General features: G+C 48.4%; 1 protein-coding gene across 1 annotated transcript; it reads left to right on the forward strand.

Annotated features, from left to right (window-relative positions):
• Positions 1-276: 276 nt before the first annotated feature.
• On the forward strand, positions 277-6,117 carry FABP1 (fatty acid binding protein 1). The gene is made up of 4 exons (XM_030837548.2): positions 277-343; positions 2,286-2,458; positions 3,922-4,014; positions 6,067-6,117. The coding sequence occupies exons 1-4, from the start codon at positions 277-279 to the stop codon at positions 6,115-6,117; spliced, it is 384 nt and encodes a 127-aa protein (XP_030693408.1).
• The last annotated feature ends 12,045 nt before the right edge of the window (positions 6,118-18,162 follow it).

The raw sequence follows: 18,162 nt of genomic DNA on the forward strand, positions 1-18,162 counted from the left end.
ACCTTAAAGTCTGCAGAGCCATAGGGCTTTGACCTGATTGGCTCTCATCAAGGTTTGCTGAATTGGAGCAAATCACTGCTGCGCCCAGCCTGGTTTTTTTTAATCGTTGACCATTGCTCTCAGGAGTTAATGTTTGAACCTGGCCATAAAGGAGTCGACAGCGGCTGACCTATGACCTACATTTGAAGGGGAAGGAGCCCCCTATAAATCAGCCCACGCTGGCAGCCCTGCCAGCAGAGCTGTTGACTCAGCTGTGAAGGGAGCTTCGTCGCCACCATGAACTTCTCCGGCAAGTACCAAGTGCAGAGCCAGGAAAACTTTGAGACCTTCATGAAGGCAGTCGGTGAGTGCTGGGCCAAGGCTGGGGGCCATGGCCATGACGGTCTGGTCCTACACGTGGTGGCGCTTTGGGGTCCTGAGGTCTGGATGCGAGGAGCGGTCCAAGCTTTACACAGACCAGGGGTCCTGTTCTGTTACTTTCGAAGTGCATGCTAGTCCTCCCTGCACAAGGCCACGCCTTAGGCAAGTGGAAATAGCACTGAACTAGGGTCTGATCTGGATTGAAGCCGCCTCTACTGGTACCTCATGGTGTGACCCTGTTCATTCACTCGTTCATTCATTTATTCATTCTTTTTTAAAAAATATTTATTTATTTATTTTTGGCTGTGTTGGGTCTTCGTTTCTGTGCGAGGGCTTTCTCCAGTTGCGGCAAGTGGGGGCCACTCTTCATCGCAGTGTGCGGGCCTCTCACTGTTGTGGCCTCTCCCGTTGCGGAGCACAGGCTCCAGACGCGCAGGCTCAGTAGTTGTGGCTCACGGGCCTCGTTGCTCTGCAGCATGTGGGATCCTCCCAGACCAGGGCTCGAACCCGTGTCCCCTGCACTAGGCAGGCAGATTCTTAACCGCTACGCCACCAGGGAAGCCCCATTTATTCATTCTTCTAACAAACTTTGATTCAAGGCCAACCGCACGCTGAGATGAGTGCTGTGCTGGGCAGATACCACGGAGACAGATAGCAATAAGCCACGTTTCCAAGGTCACAATTTAGAGAAAAAGAGAAGAAATAAATGAAGTCAAGCATGCGCTAACGTGTCCTGAGTGCTGACTCAGCATCAGGCCCTGTGCTAAGCCCTGAACAGGCAACATCCCGTGAATGCCTCACCAGAAGACTCTGAGTTGGATACTATTATTTTTCCCATTTTATAATTGAGGCAATTGAGGCCTTGAAAGGTGAAGTAATCCCAACCGGGGTCACATAGGCAGTAATCCCAAACTGAGCTGGGATTTGAAGCCGGCTCTGGTTCCCAGAGACACATTTAAAATCCCTTCGCCCCACCCCACCGGGTCACTTACAGGAGGATGTGGTGGTCCTGGGAGGGCATCGAGGGAAGCCTTGGGAGGAACGAAGGCGAGCCTTGGGAGATGAGCGGGTGTCCCCTGTGGGGCTGGGGGAGGGGAGTGTCCTCCAGGGGGAGGGAGCAAAGGGGCGGGGGGACAAGGAAGGATGCTGAGAGGAGAGGGTGGGGAAGACAGCAGAGGCAAAGAGAGGAGGAGATTCGGGGAAGCTGAGAGCTAGGACTTTCTCCTGTAGGGCACGTCGTAACACCTCTCTGTGTCCTGCATCCCCCACTTGGGCAACAGGACCCTCCCCACCGCTGTCCATGCACCTGGTTTTCATGAAGCTCAATTCATGTAACAACATAGACATGCTCTGAAATTCGTAAAGCTCTGTCCCCGGGCAAGGGACACCTTGTCCATCTTCCTCAGGAGCCTCAGTGGCAGAGGTGGAGGTAAGGATAGGGGGACATAGGTTTGCCAGGCACAGTCTGGGTGTGTGCCTGCCGTTCTGGCATAATTATTCAGAGCTCCCCTTCCACTCTCGGGGGGGACCTGGCTTGGGAGACAAGCTGGATGGTCCCCTGAATGTGGAGGACAAAATCCTTTACACTCAAAGGAGCAAAGTCTGAAGGCTTTAAAGTAGGAGGAACGAAGAGGGAGAGCAAGTAAGAAGCAGGTGCTCGGCCGAGAAAAGCTTCCCCGGGCAGAGGGGTGTGTTTTTTTTATAAACCAACTGGCAAGATAGTAGGTACATGAGATCAGGCCAGGTCAGGCCACTGACCTTCCCTTTCAGAGGTCAAAACCCACACTGCTCACAGGACTCCAGAAAGTGCTGGGGCCTCCGGGAAAACACGGCATCTCCCCTCCCCCTCCACATCACGGGGTTTCTCTTGTGACCTTGCAGCTCCCACCTCTGCCCACCTCTGAACTTCCAGTGCTTTCCACCAGGTATGCCTGATGAACTCATCCAGAAGGGGAAGGACATCAAGGGGGTGTCAGAAGTCGTGCATAACGGAAACCACTTCAAGTTCACCATCATCACTGGCTCCAAAGTGATCCAGAACGAGTTCACCTTGGGGGAGGAGTGTGAGATGGAATTCCTGACTGGGGAGAAGGTCAAGGTAGGAGGTGCCCCCTCGAGCCACCCTCTGCTTCCAGAACTTTCCCTGGAGCCTGGTCCCAGGCTTCCTCCCTCAAGGCTCCCACCTCACAATTCCCACTGCTGATACCCTATCTCTGAACCCACTGCCGGGGTGAGAGGCAGAGAGACAAAGACAGCTCTTAAGGAAGAAGCTCTTAGGGAAGCTGCCAGTTTCCTGCGACCCTCTGGAGGAGTTCTGGCCCAAGGGTCCGAGCTCTCCCATATAGAGGGTATGGGGAACCAGGCCCAGAGTGGGAGTCTTAGACTCAGAATCTCCCAGGCCCAGCAATGGGCAAGTGGCAGTCTGTGCAAAACCCCTAACAGAGCCCTGAGTTCATCCGTGAGCTAAAGGAAATGGCTTTGCTGAGCCTGGAGCTGGTGGTCGTGGGGAGAGACTTCCTGAAGGAGGTGCCTGTGACACCAAAGAACCAAAGCAGGCCTTCAGACCAAGCCTTGTGGGTTGGTCAATGAGCCCCTAGACTTTGCTACCTCATCTGTGAAATGGGCACAGTCACCCTTCCCAGAACAAAGGCAGCGGGCGGGGCGGTGTCACCTCCGCTGGGCTGTGGCTGAGGTGTGCGATGAGAGCTGGGTGTGGGATGTGTGATGGTGGGCAGGCGGTGGCAGGGAGATCCAGGCAGGGGGGCGCCCCCCACAAAGGGCCTCTGTTCCTCCGTCCGAAACCCCACACACCCCAGCACCACCAGTACCACTGAGTGGCCATCTTCACTCCTCTCCCCCAACATCCCCTGACCCCAGACAACTTTGTGCATCTGTCTCCGCACAACTGTTGGTCTTTTTTTTACCTCTTCTGCTGGCTCTTGATTTCTGCTTCTCTAGATATAACATTACAGGTCAGGAAATGTGCGATACATTTTAGGAGGGAAATTCTCTTATACGGCCCACGGTAAGGGGCAGGCTGTCATGGGTTTTACCACAGGCCTTTTACAATTGTCCGTTTTGGAGGCAAATTTTAACGTTGGCCAGTGTCTTCTGCTCCGTGCTGGGTTTCTGTTACCTCTTCCTGGATGCATATGAAAAGGAGAACGCAAGAGGAAAGATAAAGGTGCTAGAAGGAATAATATAAAATAATACAAAGCAAAAATATGTGTTCTTCCAGCTGGCCAGGATTTTGAATTTTACTACTCCCTCCCTCCATTGGCTTGGAGAATTGCGACTTGAATCAATTTTATTTGTGTTTGATTTGAGACAGCTTAGGGGTCTTATGCTGACTCCTAGATCACATCCCATAGATGAAAAGTCTGGCAAAAGAAGCCCTGCCGTTTTCTTCAGTTCTTACACGCACCTCACTTCTGTTCAGAGCCAGAGAACAGGGTTTGGTTGCTGCAAGCAGAGACCTATGCGGGGGAGCCAACCTCATGAGCGAGAGGTTTACTCCCTCGCAGACCCTTCCTCCCAGGCCGTTCCTTTTGTTCCATGCAGGCGGTGGTTCAGCTGGAAGGTGAGAATAAACTGGTGACAACTCTCAAAGGCATCAAGTCCGTGACTGAATTCAACGGTGACACAGCCATCAGCGTAAGTTGACGCTCTGACTTGTGGTTCCTCGTGCTTGCAGCCAGGGGTCCATCTCTGCTACCACTTACTGAGCACCTGCTGCGCCCAGGAAGCTTTCACACATTATCTCGAATCTTCCCACCAACACTGAACTTTCTTAATGGGGAAACTGAGGCAATCATACCGCCAGGAAATGGCAGAGCTAGGGTTCCTCTGAGCTGGATCTGTCTCACAGGGCAGCAGTCCACGGCGATACACTGCACCACCCTAGGAGAAGCCAGCTCCTACTGGAGACGGGGGAGCTTTGTACATTTCTTACTGGCTTGCAATGCATGCTAGTAAGTCATCTTGTTCTAATAAAACCAGTGCAGTGTGTTAGGGCAGTTTTCCAATAGAGAAGTATGGTGTCTTAAGGAAGGGGCACACTTTTCTAATTCACCAAAAGCCCCCCATGTGCTGGTGTTGGCTCCAGCTGGTGCTTCCCTGCCTCTCCCAGTTCCTTCAGGCTGTCCTTCCACCACCACTTTCCTGGTCAGGGTCGACCACTCCTACCTCCCCCACTTCCTTCCTTCCTCACTGCCATCCCCTGCCTCCTCTCCCCTTCCTCCCCCAACACCCAAATAGGATGGGGTAGGAGAGGAGCCTGGTAGGAGACACAGGGTCGTGCAAAGCCACCAGCACAGGTCACACTTCTTAGACTCTGCTGGGATGTGGACACAAGTCTCGCTCACGGGCTGGAGGACAGAAATCCATTCATTCCCACCTGTGGTCCTCTGATTCATGGAGAAACCTTCCCATGGACGCAGCACCCACGCTCAAGGAAGGCTTGGTTTGGCAGAAAGTTGGGCTGTTTCATTGCTTTTTCTATTTTATGACGTTGCAGTAATTGTTGGCCATAACCCCTCCCTTCTGCGTCACTAACCAATGAACACAGAGGCCTCCATCTGCCTTGCAAGCCCAGGGAACTCAGTAAATGCCTTTGCCCTTTGGGCATTTATAAGGAGAATCATATTCTCGGCAATTTCATGGCAGCTTATGGACCTGACACTCCGGTTTGTGTGTGCCACTTCACCCTTGGTGTCTGGCTGTCGGCCACGTCCTCTCCCCGATATGGGAGTGAATAGTACAGTGTTTCTCCTGCAGTTATAGTACAGTGTCCCCCCAGCTCTTCCTTACCCCCAGGTTGTATTTTGGGGAGTAACAGAGGCAGAACACTGCTCAAGGGGAGAAATCCCTCAACGAGGGAGAGAGTGAGGGTCAACCATGAAATTTGCGGTCTCCAGCACATTCACAGCAGAGAGAGGCACCTGCAGGGCAGTGGGAGATAAGCTGTCCTGGACTCAGTCCTGGCCAGTGTCTTTGATATGATCCATTGCCCCTATTCCTCTCATCTCCTGTGAGGAGGCAGGATGGGGGACTTAATAGACAGGTTGACCTGTCCAAGGTCATCCAGCTAATGAGTTGTAGAACTAGGGTTCAAACCTAGATCTTTCCGTTCCATTTCATTGCTGTTGAAACTAAAGGGCTGCCTTTTCACCCTGATGACATCACCCCACATCATTGCCATAGTCTTGTTCAAGAGAATCAGCAGGAGGGAAGGGCTGGGGGAGAAAGGAGCAACGCTCAAAAACTCAAACACTTACGGATCCAATGAATCTAATGTTTTTATAGGCTCCACAGCTTTGGGAGGGAAATTATGCACTACCTACTAAGTCCCAGGCTGGATGCCCAGGTGTTTCCCCATACACTTGTCCTCAGTGCTCAACACATGTTTGGTCCGTAGTAGGTGCTCAATGAAACTTTGAGAAATTGGATCAGATTGGACTGGTTTGGATGGTCTTGCTGTAACAGTCATTGATGTAGAAAGGAATTCAGTAAAAGGCAGGACAACTCTGCACATGAGGAAGTAAAGTGACCAATGGGATTTTAGAAAAGATTGCCAACCCTTCCTCCGGTCCTATAGAAAACAGAGGAGTCTTTGAATTACTACATATGTTAGCATACTGGGGGCTTAACTATCACTTACAATTCAACATCAGATGAGTGTTTCATGATGTCTTTTCTGGCTTTCAGACCATGACACTGGGGGACATCGTCTTCAAGAGAATCAGCAAGAAAATTTAGACAAGTCTGCATTTCACATCCTTTTAGTATATACAATTAATGTAATAAAGTGAACTTTGTTTTTAGAAAGTGTGTTTTCCTCTTTTCATTGATGTGGTTATTGAACGCCGATCACCTCTATTTTTGTAAATCTTGATCACCTGCACATTCCATCCTACAGAGTCAGGTCTGATTCTCAGCCTGAAAGCAGACCCCAGGCTGCCTGCTCAGGTGACCCTGTAAGGGACACATGATGTGGCTGGATCTGTAGAGCAGCCCTGGAATGAGCTGTCCCAGTCAGCCACATGGCAAGGAGCTGGAATGAGACGAGCTGTGTGCTGGGTCATCCCCATGGGGACAGAGACAGCAGAAACACTGGGCAGGCGAAGGGAGGCTATGCTCACAGCAGCCCCACCCACCAGGGGACATGAACAAAAAGATCGGGCACTGGCCCACCTAGGGACAATTCTCCTTCCTAGAGGAGGGCTGAGTGAGAAGCTTCCAGAAGCAGACAGAGGAATCTCAGGTAGAAATTCCCTCCATGCTGCGGGCAGAAGCAGAATATGGGAGAAGAGGGATTTCTCCAAACGGCACCTTGTACCAGGCTCTGGTAGCTGTGATGGGTTGAGTTGCATCTCTCCAAAACTCACATGTCGAAGTCCTAGCCCTCACTACCTCAGACTGTGACCTTATTCAGACATGGTCGTTGCAGATGTCATCAGTTAAGTTAAAATGAGCTCATACTGGAGTAAGGTGGGTCCCTAATCCAATATGGCTGGTGTCCTTATAAAAAGGAGAAATTTTTGAACACATACACCCACAGGGAGTCTGCCATGTGGAGACGAGTTATGCAACCACAAGCCGAGGAACTAGCAGAAGCTAGCAGAGAGACCTGGACCAGATCCTTCCCTACTTCTTGCAGAAGGAGCGTAGCTTTGGTCACCTTGATCTTACACTTCTGGCCTCCAAAACTCTGAGATAATAAATGTCTGTTGTTTGAGCCGCCCAGTCGGTAGTACTTGGTTACAGCATCCTTAGCAAATGAACACAGAGCTCATTTCCCACACCCAAAGAGCTACCAAGCTCGAGCATCTCTACCTTATATCTTTCAGCTCTCAGAACGGTGCCCAGACCACAGAAAGCTCTCAACAAAGATGCTTTAATGAATGAATGAATCTGTCACCTTTCCCACTTTCCCTCTTCTGGGGTTGAAACCCCGTTACTCGTTACTTGCATTGTTTCACAGGCCACTATGGCAACTCCCTGCCTCTCTCTCACCTGCGAATCTCCACCCCACAAATTGTCATCTTCCCTAAAAACAGCACTGATCATAATGCATTGCCCTACACATAAGAGTCAAACTCCTCAACCTGCATTCAAGGCTCCGTAACAGGGATCAGTAAACTTCTTCTGTAAAAAGCCAGAAAGAAAATATTTTCAGTTTTGTGGACCACCCAGGCTCTACCACAGCTCCCTAATTCTGCTGTTGTAGCACTGAAGCAGCCACAGAACAATACCCAAACAGGTGGGCATGGCTGTGTTCCCATGAAACTTTATTTATGAACACTGAAATTTAAATTTCACATCATTTGCCTATGTCATAAAATATTGTTCTTCTTTTGATTTTTTTCAACCATTTAAACATGGAAAACCATTCTTAGCTCCCACACCATATAGAAACAGGTGGGGACTTCCCTGGAGGTCCAGTGGTTAAGACTCCGCGCTTTCACTGCAGGGGCGTGGGTTCAATCCCTGGTCAGGGAACTAAGATTCCTGCACGCTGTGGCAGCTGGATCTGACTCATGGACCATAGGTTGCCGAACTTTGCTCCATTATGTCCTGTCCCACCTTATCTAGCTTTACACCCTTCCTATAATATACACTGCAATCGAGTTAAACAACCTCTCATTCCTCTCATAATTTAAGTGCCACCTCCTCCAAGAAGGCTTCCTAAACTGTACAGCTGAAAGTACTCTTTCCCTCTCTGGCTTTTTATCTGCACCAGTCTATTGGATGAAGTTCTTCCTTCCTTGCTCTATAGTTTTCCTCATATGTTAGCCCTCCTTCTTCCATATGGAGCAGGATCTTGGGGGAAAAAATGGGAGACAATTATTTCAGGAACTAGGGCAGACTTAAGGAAAGTGCTTCAGAGTTTCAGTAAGAACTCAGAGTTGGAAGATACAGGGGGAGATACAACTAATAGGAGACTACAATATGCCATTCACAAAATAAATTCCAGATGAACTAAAGAGCTAAATGAATAAATATGAAATATTAGAAATAGATATGACGATAGACAAATAACTTGAAGTATAGAAGACCATCTTAAACGAGGTGCAACATCCATGAAGGGAAAGATTAATTCATTTTACCACCTTACAAATTTTAAATTTGATATGAAAGAAAGACACTGTAAACACAGTTTCCAAAAAGAAGCAATAATGTGGGAGAATATATTTGTGGCTTACATAACAGAGGTTAATAGACAGAATATAAAAACCTCCCCCAAATCAATAAGACCAACAAGTCAATGGAAAAGTGGGTTGGGGACATATACAGGGAATTCACAATATGAAATATCCTTAGTCTCACTGTTAATCACAGAGGAGGGATGTAAGATGAGATATCATTTTACAAATCAAACTAGTAAAACGTAAAAAGATTGACCACATCCAGTGTTTGCAAGGATGTGATGAATGGCTCTCCCATCAGTTGGTGGAGACGTAAACTGGTACAGCCCATTTGGAGCACCACTTAGCAGTATCCGTTAATATTTTCAATGCGAATTTCCTAGCACCTAGCAATGCCACTGTTGTACATCGCCCTAGAGTTGTGTTTAAACACAGGCACAAAGAAGCATATAAAAAATGCAGCAGCCCCAAACTGGAAACAAATGTCCATCAGTAAAAAAAGGATTAGCTAAACTGCGCTATGGCCACACTCTGAAATAACCTTTGGTAGATTAAATGGACGAGTAGATCTATATGTACTGTTATAGGACTATCTCTAAGACCGAGCATTAAAAAAAAAAAAGTAAGTTTCAGAACAATATCAACAGTACAATATCATGTAAATTTTATTAAAATACGAAACAAAATTATCTATTTATATAGATATACAGATATGTCTATGACCATGGATGGCTGGAACACCAGATAATAGCCATGACTTCTGTGGCAGGAACAGGAATTGGGTGGGAGGTCAAGAGAGCTTTTTGCATTATTGTTTGAATCTCTTACAAGGAACTAATTTTGTGGAACTACTTTTTTAAAATGACTTTTTAAAAAGCAGATGATTTCAAGTAAAAATAGTGGGCTTGAAGGCACGGTTCTAGTTAACTAATCCATGATTTTGGACCTCAGTTTTCTCATCTGTAAAATGGGCAATACAACACCTTCTCTCATAGCTTTTGTAAGGATCCCATGAAATGATGCCAGTACCATGCAAATAAAACATGTCATCATTGCCACTTGGATTCCTAGGGAACTGCGGTTGGGTTTGACGTTTAGACTTTTAGTAGCAGAAGCTCTGTTACTGCCCAGAGAAATTAACCTCTGTGAGCAGATGAAGCACAGAGAAGAAACAAGGTTTGCTTAGGACCACCCAGCTGATAAATGGTGCATCTGACGTTCTTTGACTCTTAATACACAGGAGGCACAAAGTAGTAGAAATGAGGTCTTCTCCTCAGCAAAGCCTCTAGGGATCTGACACACTTCCCAAAATCTCCTCCTAACTGGGAACAGCTCTGGATTTAGGAGGGTGTTGTTTGTATGTTTTTGCCTGAAAAGGAGAATTCATTTTAAATGCTGAATTTGGATTTCGTACAGGTGCCTAGAGAAATCTGGGCCCGAAGCCTGCTTTAAATAAATTGAATAAACAGCTGTTGATGGTATCAGCTAGTTTTAATTGGACCCCTAGTCTCTTCTGACCCCTCCCTCTTCCCTCCGCCTGTCCTGTGGGCATCCCACTACCAGAGACGGCTCTTCCCCTGTGACAGCGGATTGATTTGTAAAGAGTCAGTTTTGGTGTCTATATCCACACAAAAGTAGACATTTCTGTTGTTGTTGTTTCAACTGATTGTCATTAGAATAAAGAAAGTGATTTTTTTGTGGGGGGGGGGTTGGGGGGTTGAATATAACAGCTCATACTCAATCTTCAGACCATTTTTTCTATATATACTAGAGGCATCTTGACCATCCTATGATTTTCTAGTATTTCTTACCAGTAAAACACAGAGATGTGGAATTACATGTATCTTTTCCACAACCTAGACTCATTCAGCCAGATCAGGGCTGGCCAATGCTAAGCTCTGAGGAGACAGTAATTCCTGGGAGACGTGATGTCTAGCAGGGAGACCAACCCATAAGCCACATGGCGACAGTATGATCCGTGCTGTGATGCTGACGTGTACAGTCACCAGAGCCTGTCTGCCTCAGAAAATGTCTCAGCGGAAGTGATGTTTCAGCCGACTCTCAAAGCATCTGAGTGTGTTTGCTTGGCAGGGAGGTGTGGTATAAATGGAGGTTTGGCAAGAGATGAGGCTGAGAAGGACACAGAGTCTCTGTCATGAATATTCTCGTAAGGAGTTTAGACTTGACCCTGGAGACCATAGGGAATCATTGAAGGGTTTTCAGCTGCAAGAGGAACATGATACTAAAGGCACTGTAGAAAAATCATTCTGGCCATGGTGTCGAGGATCAAAGAGAGGGCCACGGCTGAATACAGACAGACTATGAAGAGACAGCGGCGATGGTCCAGGCCAGAGATGTTGGGGACCTGAACCAAGGCAGTGCCTGTGAGGATGGAGCAGGGTGGAAAGGTTCACGAACATTTAGGAATTAGAGTCAATGGGATCTAGTGACTAGGTGTGAGAAGTAAATTGGAAAGATATATGTCAGGGAAATACTGTATGACATCACTTCTGTGTGGAATCTACAAAACACAACAAGCTAGTGAGTATAACAGAAAAGAAGCAGACTCACAGAGAGAAGAAACTCGTGATTACCAGTGGGGACGAGGCAGAGGGAGGGACAATATAGAAATGGGGAAGTCAAAGGTACAAACTATTATGTATAAAATAGGCTACTAGGATATACTGCACAACATGGAGAATACAGTCAGAATTTTGCAATTACTATAAATGGAGTATAACTTTTAAAACTTACTCCCTATCTAGTGAATCCCTATATTGTACACCTGTACTTATGTAATATTGTACATCGACTATACTTGAATTTTTTTAAAAAGAAAGATACATGTCAGGGATGTATCAGCAGGAAATAAGCCTCACGCAAAAGGGTTTTCTTGATGAGAATTTAATGAAAGCACCATATACAAAGGTGTGGTTTGAATAAGGGGAGCTTACGGGGTAGGTGAGGCACCCAGGGACCCGCAACCACAGAAAACCATTACCACCCATGGGCCTGAAGTGGCAACCTGGAGGACAGCATTACTGGAGCTCAGTGAGAGCTGGGACCCTTCGAGAACCACCCAACAGGCGCTGGTTAGGCAGGGAGGGGCCAGGGAAGAGGGAACATGGTGGGGAATAACACCCACCTCTCTCTCCTTCTACCATCCCATCTCCTGCCAGTGCCTCCCACTGGCTGAACAAGAAAGCAGAAGTCAGCCCTCCTGGGCGCAGAGCCGGGCAGAGAAGGGTGGAGAAGGAACGTAGGGAAGGGAAGATGGAGACAAACTAGCACAATGGGAATTCCTTTAGCTGCGAACCAAAGGAGCCCACTTAGGACTTCCCTGGTGGCGCAGTGGTTAAGAATCCGCCTGCCAAAGCAGAGGACACAGGTTCAAGCCCTGGTCCGGGAAGATCCCACATGCCGTGGAGCAACTAAGCCCGTGAGCCACAACTAGTAAGCCTGCGCTCTAAAGCCTGTGAGCCACAACTACTGAGCCCACGTGCCACAACTACTGAAGCCCGCGCACCTAGAGGCCGAGCTCCACAACAAGAGAAGCCACCGCAATGAGAAGCCCGCGCACCGCAACGAAGAGCTCCCTCTCACCGCAAGTAGAGAAAGCCTGCGCGCAGCAGTGAAGACCCAACGCAGCCAATAAATAAATTAATTAAAATTTAAAAAAGAAAAAGAAACCCACATAAACTGGCTTAGGCCAAAATTAAAGGTGGGACGGGGTAGTTCACTGACTCATGTAACTGTCAAGCAGGAGTGGATCCAAAGCCTTACAAGAACGTCATCAATACTTCTCTCTCTCCTTGTCAACTCATTTTTCTCCCTCGATGCCAGCTGTGTTCTCCCAGAACTTTCCAGGCAGCAGTGAGTCTGACTACCAGCATCTCTAGGGTCACACACCGAGAGGTTTTATTCCCAGAGAAGGGCAGGGACTCCTTCTCCAGTTCAGAAGGGCCCCAGCAAGGGGCCGACCGCCTGGCATGGGTCGCATGGGGTACTGGAGGCAGCTAGGAGCAGCTCCTGACTCAACATACAGCTTGGGAGCTTGGCACTGGCCATGGTGAGAATAGTTACACTGAGAAAAATCAGCAAACGTTACCAATCGGGTTCTTCTTAACTTAGTTGCTGAATGTTTACCAGCAAACCATTGTGGGTCGGGAAATGCTGCACCATCATAGGTTCAAGCTGGGTGAATGAGGAAGGGAAAGAAGGTAAGTTGGACATGGCTGTCAATGTGATGGATGGGAAGGAAGGTTCATTCTCCTGGTGCCTGGAGATCAGGATGCGAGTCCCAAGCCTTCTGCTCAGAGACTTGCTGCTGTGTCTGCATGACTGGTCTGAGGACTTGGTAACAAGACTGCTGTGCTAGGCAGAATGATGGCCTCTAAGGATGTCCCCATGCTACCCCCCAGACCAGTGACACATGGCAAAAGGGATTTTGCGGATGTGATTAAGGCGAAGGCCTTGAAAAGGGAAGATTATCCTGGATTATCCCAGTGGACCCAGTGGAATCACAAGTATTCTTGTCAGTAAATAGGAAGGCAGGAGGGTCAGAGAAGGAGTGGTGTGTTGTTGACTGGGGGCCACAAACCAAGGAGTGTGGGCATTCTAGAAGAAGCTTTTAGAATCTGGAAAAGACAAGAAACAGATTCTTCCCCAAGGGCCTCCATACAGATTCCCTTCTGCATCCTTGAGAAGTAAGCCCTGAGCAATCTTCCCAAGCAGTGGTTATATCTGGCCTTTAAGACACGTGTCTGTCAATACACTGGTGAGGCAGTGAACAAGTGGGTTAGTCGGAGGGGTAGTAATCAGAGTCTTAGACTTGTTTGTGAGGCCCTGCGGGATAGAGGTTTCAGAATGCAGAGCTCACCCCAGCTGAAGTAAAGATTTCTTTAATGGTCTTGCTAAGTATCTGTTCTGCTACAGTTATGTAGCAAACCCCATACTTATAGATTGACAACACTACAAATTAATGTGTTCTTCTAGAGTTAAACCGATTACCATGATGTAAATATTCCCACTGTGGCTAATGGCGGGCTATCAACATGATGCTGATAGATGCAGAGGTGGGAAGAAGTGTATGCGGTTGGCTGTCTCGAGCTGGTCCAGCATACCACTGCTTGTCTCTACCCTTCACCTCCACTTTCTTAGTAGGAGAAGGGACACCCTGATAGAAGCATGGTTGGAATGCTCATGGACCACTTACGATGGGCCAGGCACTGTTCTAAGAGCCTTACATTTAAAAAATGTAATTCTTTATTAAAAATTAATTAATTTATTTTTTATTGTTGGCTGCATTGGGTTTTTGTTGCTGCATGTGGGCTTTCTCTAGTTGTGGCGAGCAGGGGCTACTCTTCATTGTGGTGCGCGGGCTTCTCACTGCAGTGGCTTCTCTTGTTGCGGAGTACGGGCTCTAGGCACACGGGCTTCAGTAGTTGTGGCACGTGGGCTCAGTAGTTGTGGCTTGTGGGCTCTAGAGCACAGGCTCAGTAGCTGTGGCACACGGGCTTAGTTGCTCCGCGGCATGTGGGATCTTCCTGGACAAGGGCTTAAACCCGTGTTGCCTGAACTGGCAGGTGGATTCTTAACCACTGTAACACCAGGGAAGCCCAAAAATGTAATTCTTATAGCAACACTATGTGATAAGGAGAAATAAGGAAACTGAGGCATGGATGAGATAACCAGTCCAAGGTCATCTAGTTAATATCAGGAGAGCTGATATGAACTTAATTTGTGTCAGTGTCCATAATCTTGAGAACTACACTGAAGTATTCTCTAAAACTGCACTGTCTAATACAGTAACCACTAACCACATTAGCTATTATAATTGAAATGAAATAATTAAAATTTCAGTTTTTCATTCATATTAGAAACATTTCAAGTTCTCCATTGTCACATGATTCTAGTGGCTACTGTATTGGCCACAGATAGAACACATTTCCATCATGACAGAGGGTTCTATGAATAGACTGTCAGAAGGAAAGAAGCCACACTCATTTGCTTGGAAATACAGAAAATTTAATGGCCTCTGTGGACTGCAATAACATAAAAACTCGAGATACACAGTTTCATGTCTCTTCTGCTCTGATCTAAGCAAATTCATTCACTTATTCATTCATTCATTCAATACACATTAACTGACCACCTACTATGTCCCAGGACCTGTGTTAGGTTCTGGGGATAGAAAGATGAATAAAGGAACAAAGCTCCCGCCCTCCGGAGCCTCACGATCTGACGCTGGAGGCAGACAAGTGAAAAGGCAATTATAGGGCCATGAGGGGAGTGTGATGATGGGAGACTCAAGGATAATAGGACAGACTCCGACAGGCAGCCAGCTGACTCTGAGGCTTTCAGGGAAGACTTCACAGAAGGGGTGATTTCCAAAGTGGGTGTTGAACGATGAATATGAGTTGGCAGGTTTCGGGTATTTTAGAGAGAATGTTTCAAAACTCAGAGAGACACAGAAGAACATGGGCCACCTGGGGACCCGTGACTGAAGGGACCTGACTAACGTCTCAGATGCGATAGATACTCAGGAAGTGACTAGAAGTCAATGTTCTCCTCAGGGGTGGAAGGAGGGCAGCGCTGAGCAGGAACAGGTGTCGGGGTGGAGAGAAGGGAAAGAGAAAGAGCTTCCTTTTGGACACACCAAGTTTGATGGGCCTGCAGAATGTTCAAGAGGGTATGCGGGGCTGAGGGTATGCGGACCAAGGTCAAGGGATACAGGTTTAAGGACATCAGCCTCACGGCAGTGATTAAACGAAGGGCCTGGCCGAGCTCATGGGGGAGGGTGTGCAGAGAGAGATGAAGACAAACTGAGAGTGACCCGAATGAACAAAACCAGCTCCAGGAAATGCCAGGGGCAGGAGAGAAACGGGGCCAGGGGAGAAACCTCATTAGAGGATCATCGCAAAGGATGTGGTGCCCAGAAATCATGGGCTGTGATGCCAACTGAGGCAGAGAAGCCAAATCACATGAGGGCTGAAAAGTCCCCCCAAGAGTCAACCGTGGGAAGGGCCACATTCATGGACTCAGGAAGCCAGGCTGCAGTGGGTTCAGGAAGAAATGGAAAGTAAAGGAAGGCAGATAATAACTGTGGGAGACAAAGCCTTTTTTAAAAATACTCAGCCTTGGGCTTCCCTGGTGGCGCAGTGGTTGGGAGTCCGCCTGCCAATGCAGGGGACGTGGGTTCGTGCCCCGGTCCAGGAAGATCCCACATGCCGCGGAGCGGCTGGGCCCGTGAGCCATGGCCACTGAGCCTGCGCGTCCGGAGCCTGTGCTCCTCCACAGGAGAGGCCACAACAGTGAGATGCCCGCGTACCGCAAAAAAAAAACAAAAAAAGCAACTCAGCCTTGAAGATTATGATCAGAGTTTCCCCAGCACATCTATTAACTGCTTTGAAGAAGCCAGTAGACAGAGAAATGTGAAGAATCCAGGGTGAGAAGGAATAAACGGGAAGCAAGGCCCCAAGGACCTAGGAGGGGATGGGATCCAAAGCACAGGTGGAGCGTTTGGCTTTGGAGGAGAGGGGCTCTCATTCCACTGGTGTGAGACGGAAGCGGGAAGGATGAGCACAGACACAACATGTGTGAACGCGGGAAGAGGAAATTGAGGAACCCCATCTCCTGGCCTCTGGGTGAAGCAGGAGATGAGGTTCTGCTGAAAGCAGAGGACTCGCTCAAGGACAGGAGTGAGGACCTGAAATAACCACTGGGCAAAGGGAGAAGCACAGGGAGCACGCCTGGGCTGCACCCCAAGGCCAGCTGAGGTTGGAGAAGAGGCCGTGGATGCTCCTGAGGTGAGAGGTACCATTTTCCTGGCTGTGCTCAGACCTCCAGGTGCAACAGAGGAACAACAAGACAGCTGAACTCATCCAGGCCTGGACTCTGCCGAGTAGGAAGGGGGGATGGGCAAAAAGAAAAAGAGGCTGACGCCCTGGTTATCTGGAAGGATGTGAAGACAGGAGGAGGGGGGACACACTGGAGAAAATACGATGCCATCTAGCAATCAGGGGTGGAGGAAAAAGAGAAGTGAACAGATGGAAAGCAATGACCAGAGAGTCAGACATCAAAAATGAAGAAATTGGGAATTCCCTGGCGGTCCGGCGGTTAAGACTCCGCCCTTCCACTGTGCCGGGGCACAGGTTCGATCCCCGGTCGGGGAGCTAGGACCCCGCATGCCACAGAGGGCGGCCAAAAAATGGAGGAATTATGGGGGATGACAGTGTCCAGGGTGTAACTAAGAGAGGGTTTTAATGGGGGAAGTGGAAAGACACCTGGAATTGAGTAAATGAAGAATCTGTAAAACAAGTGGTTTAGATGGTCTGTGAAAGTGGACTTCGAAGACACCGAATCTGAGGAAGAGGGGACGGAAAAGAAGGCCTTGAATGTGGGGGAATGGCCAGCGGTGTGGCAGGTGACAGTGACAAGGAAGGGAAGACGTTTGGGGGAAGGTTTCATATGAGGATAGAAGAGAGACCATTTGAACCGGCACAGTTAGGTCCCTGGCAGAGGGCTGGAGCCATCCTTACGTGAGCTTAGAAGAACTGTCAGTCTCCCTGTGAAAGTTCTGAAGCAGCAGGTGTCCTCAATGAAGAGCCAGGTGCCAGGTGCCAGTATTCCGCACAGAGGCGGCACCTTTGCAGAGTTTTTGGACAAAGTTTTTGGCACATTGGCAGAGCTGTTGGTCAGGTTACAAGGGAGGCAGTGGATCATTCTGAGGACGAAAGGGTGGGGATGGAGGAACTGACACTTTAGGCACAGATGACAAATATGGAGCCTGATGGGATCACCTGACCTCAAGAGGTTAGCTAGAGCTCTGGGGTCAAGGGTGGCCCCAGAGAGTAGAGAAGACTTGGTGACACTCTCAAATGGGGGGGGGCTTTTGTCCAGGATCCCCCAAAACATTCGTGAGAAGTTTGGGATCCCAGAAGATAACAGACCAATGGGACAACTAGATCGGTTGATTCCCAAGACCCACACTCTTGGGTGGAAACCAGAGCAGCCTCCCAGGAGATGAGGGCAAGTTGGTCACACTCCCAGAGAGGTCCTCACCTAGGTGTGCAGAGTCCAGACTAGACATTCCTTCTGGTAAGGAAAGCAGAGGACCCAGGGAATGGACAATGAAAGAAATCAAGCAAGGGAAGTCATAATTATTCGTTACTAAAAAATAGAGATTTACTGGGGGCCAGTGATGAACTCTAAGCTGGTAAAGGCCACCCAGGCACACGTGACAAAATAAAAGACGCAAAGGCCAATTCCGCTGGACCCATGATCATCAGGTATGTGGGTTTCCAAGTTTCTCCCTCAACTTCACCCTGAAGAGACTTCTCCAATCCTAGGAGGCCAATGGTCAGAAAAATCTCAGCTATTATCCAAGTAGCCCCACGTCATGGGAATCACAGGGCTTGGCAGGGAGAGTGTGGAAAGGAAACACTCCCTCTCTGTGTTCTAGAAGTAGTTTCAGAATAATGCTGGGAACCCAGACTTTAAACTGAGGCCTCAAGTGGTTTGGGCAAAGCCCTCCTTCTGCATACGTGCCCTTCTGAAGAAGTTTCAGTTCTCTGAGTAGGACCTGAAAGGCCCAAAGACAGTCTCTTCTTCATAACTCCACACTCGCCTGAGGAAACTGAACATCACCCATCCC

Source organism: Globicephala melas, chromosome 12 (genome assembly GCF_963455315.2).
Source record: "Globicephala melas chromosome 12, mGloMel1.2, whole genome shotgun sequence".
In the NCBI taxonomy this organism is placed as follows: domain Eukaryota; kingdom Metazoa; phylum Chordata; class Mammalia; order Artiodactyla; family Delphinidae; genus Globicephala; species Globicephala melas.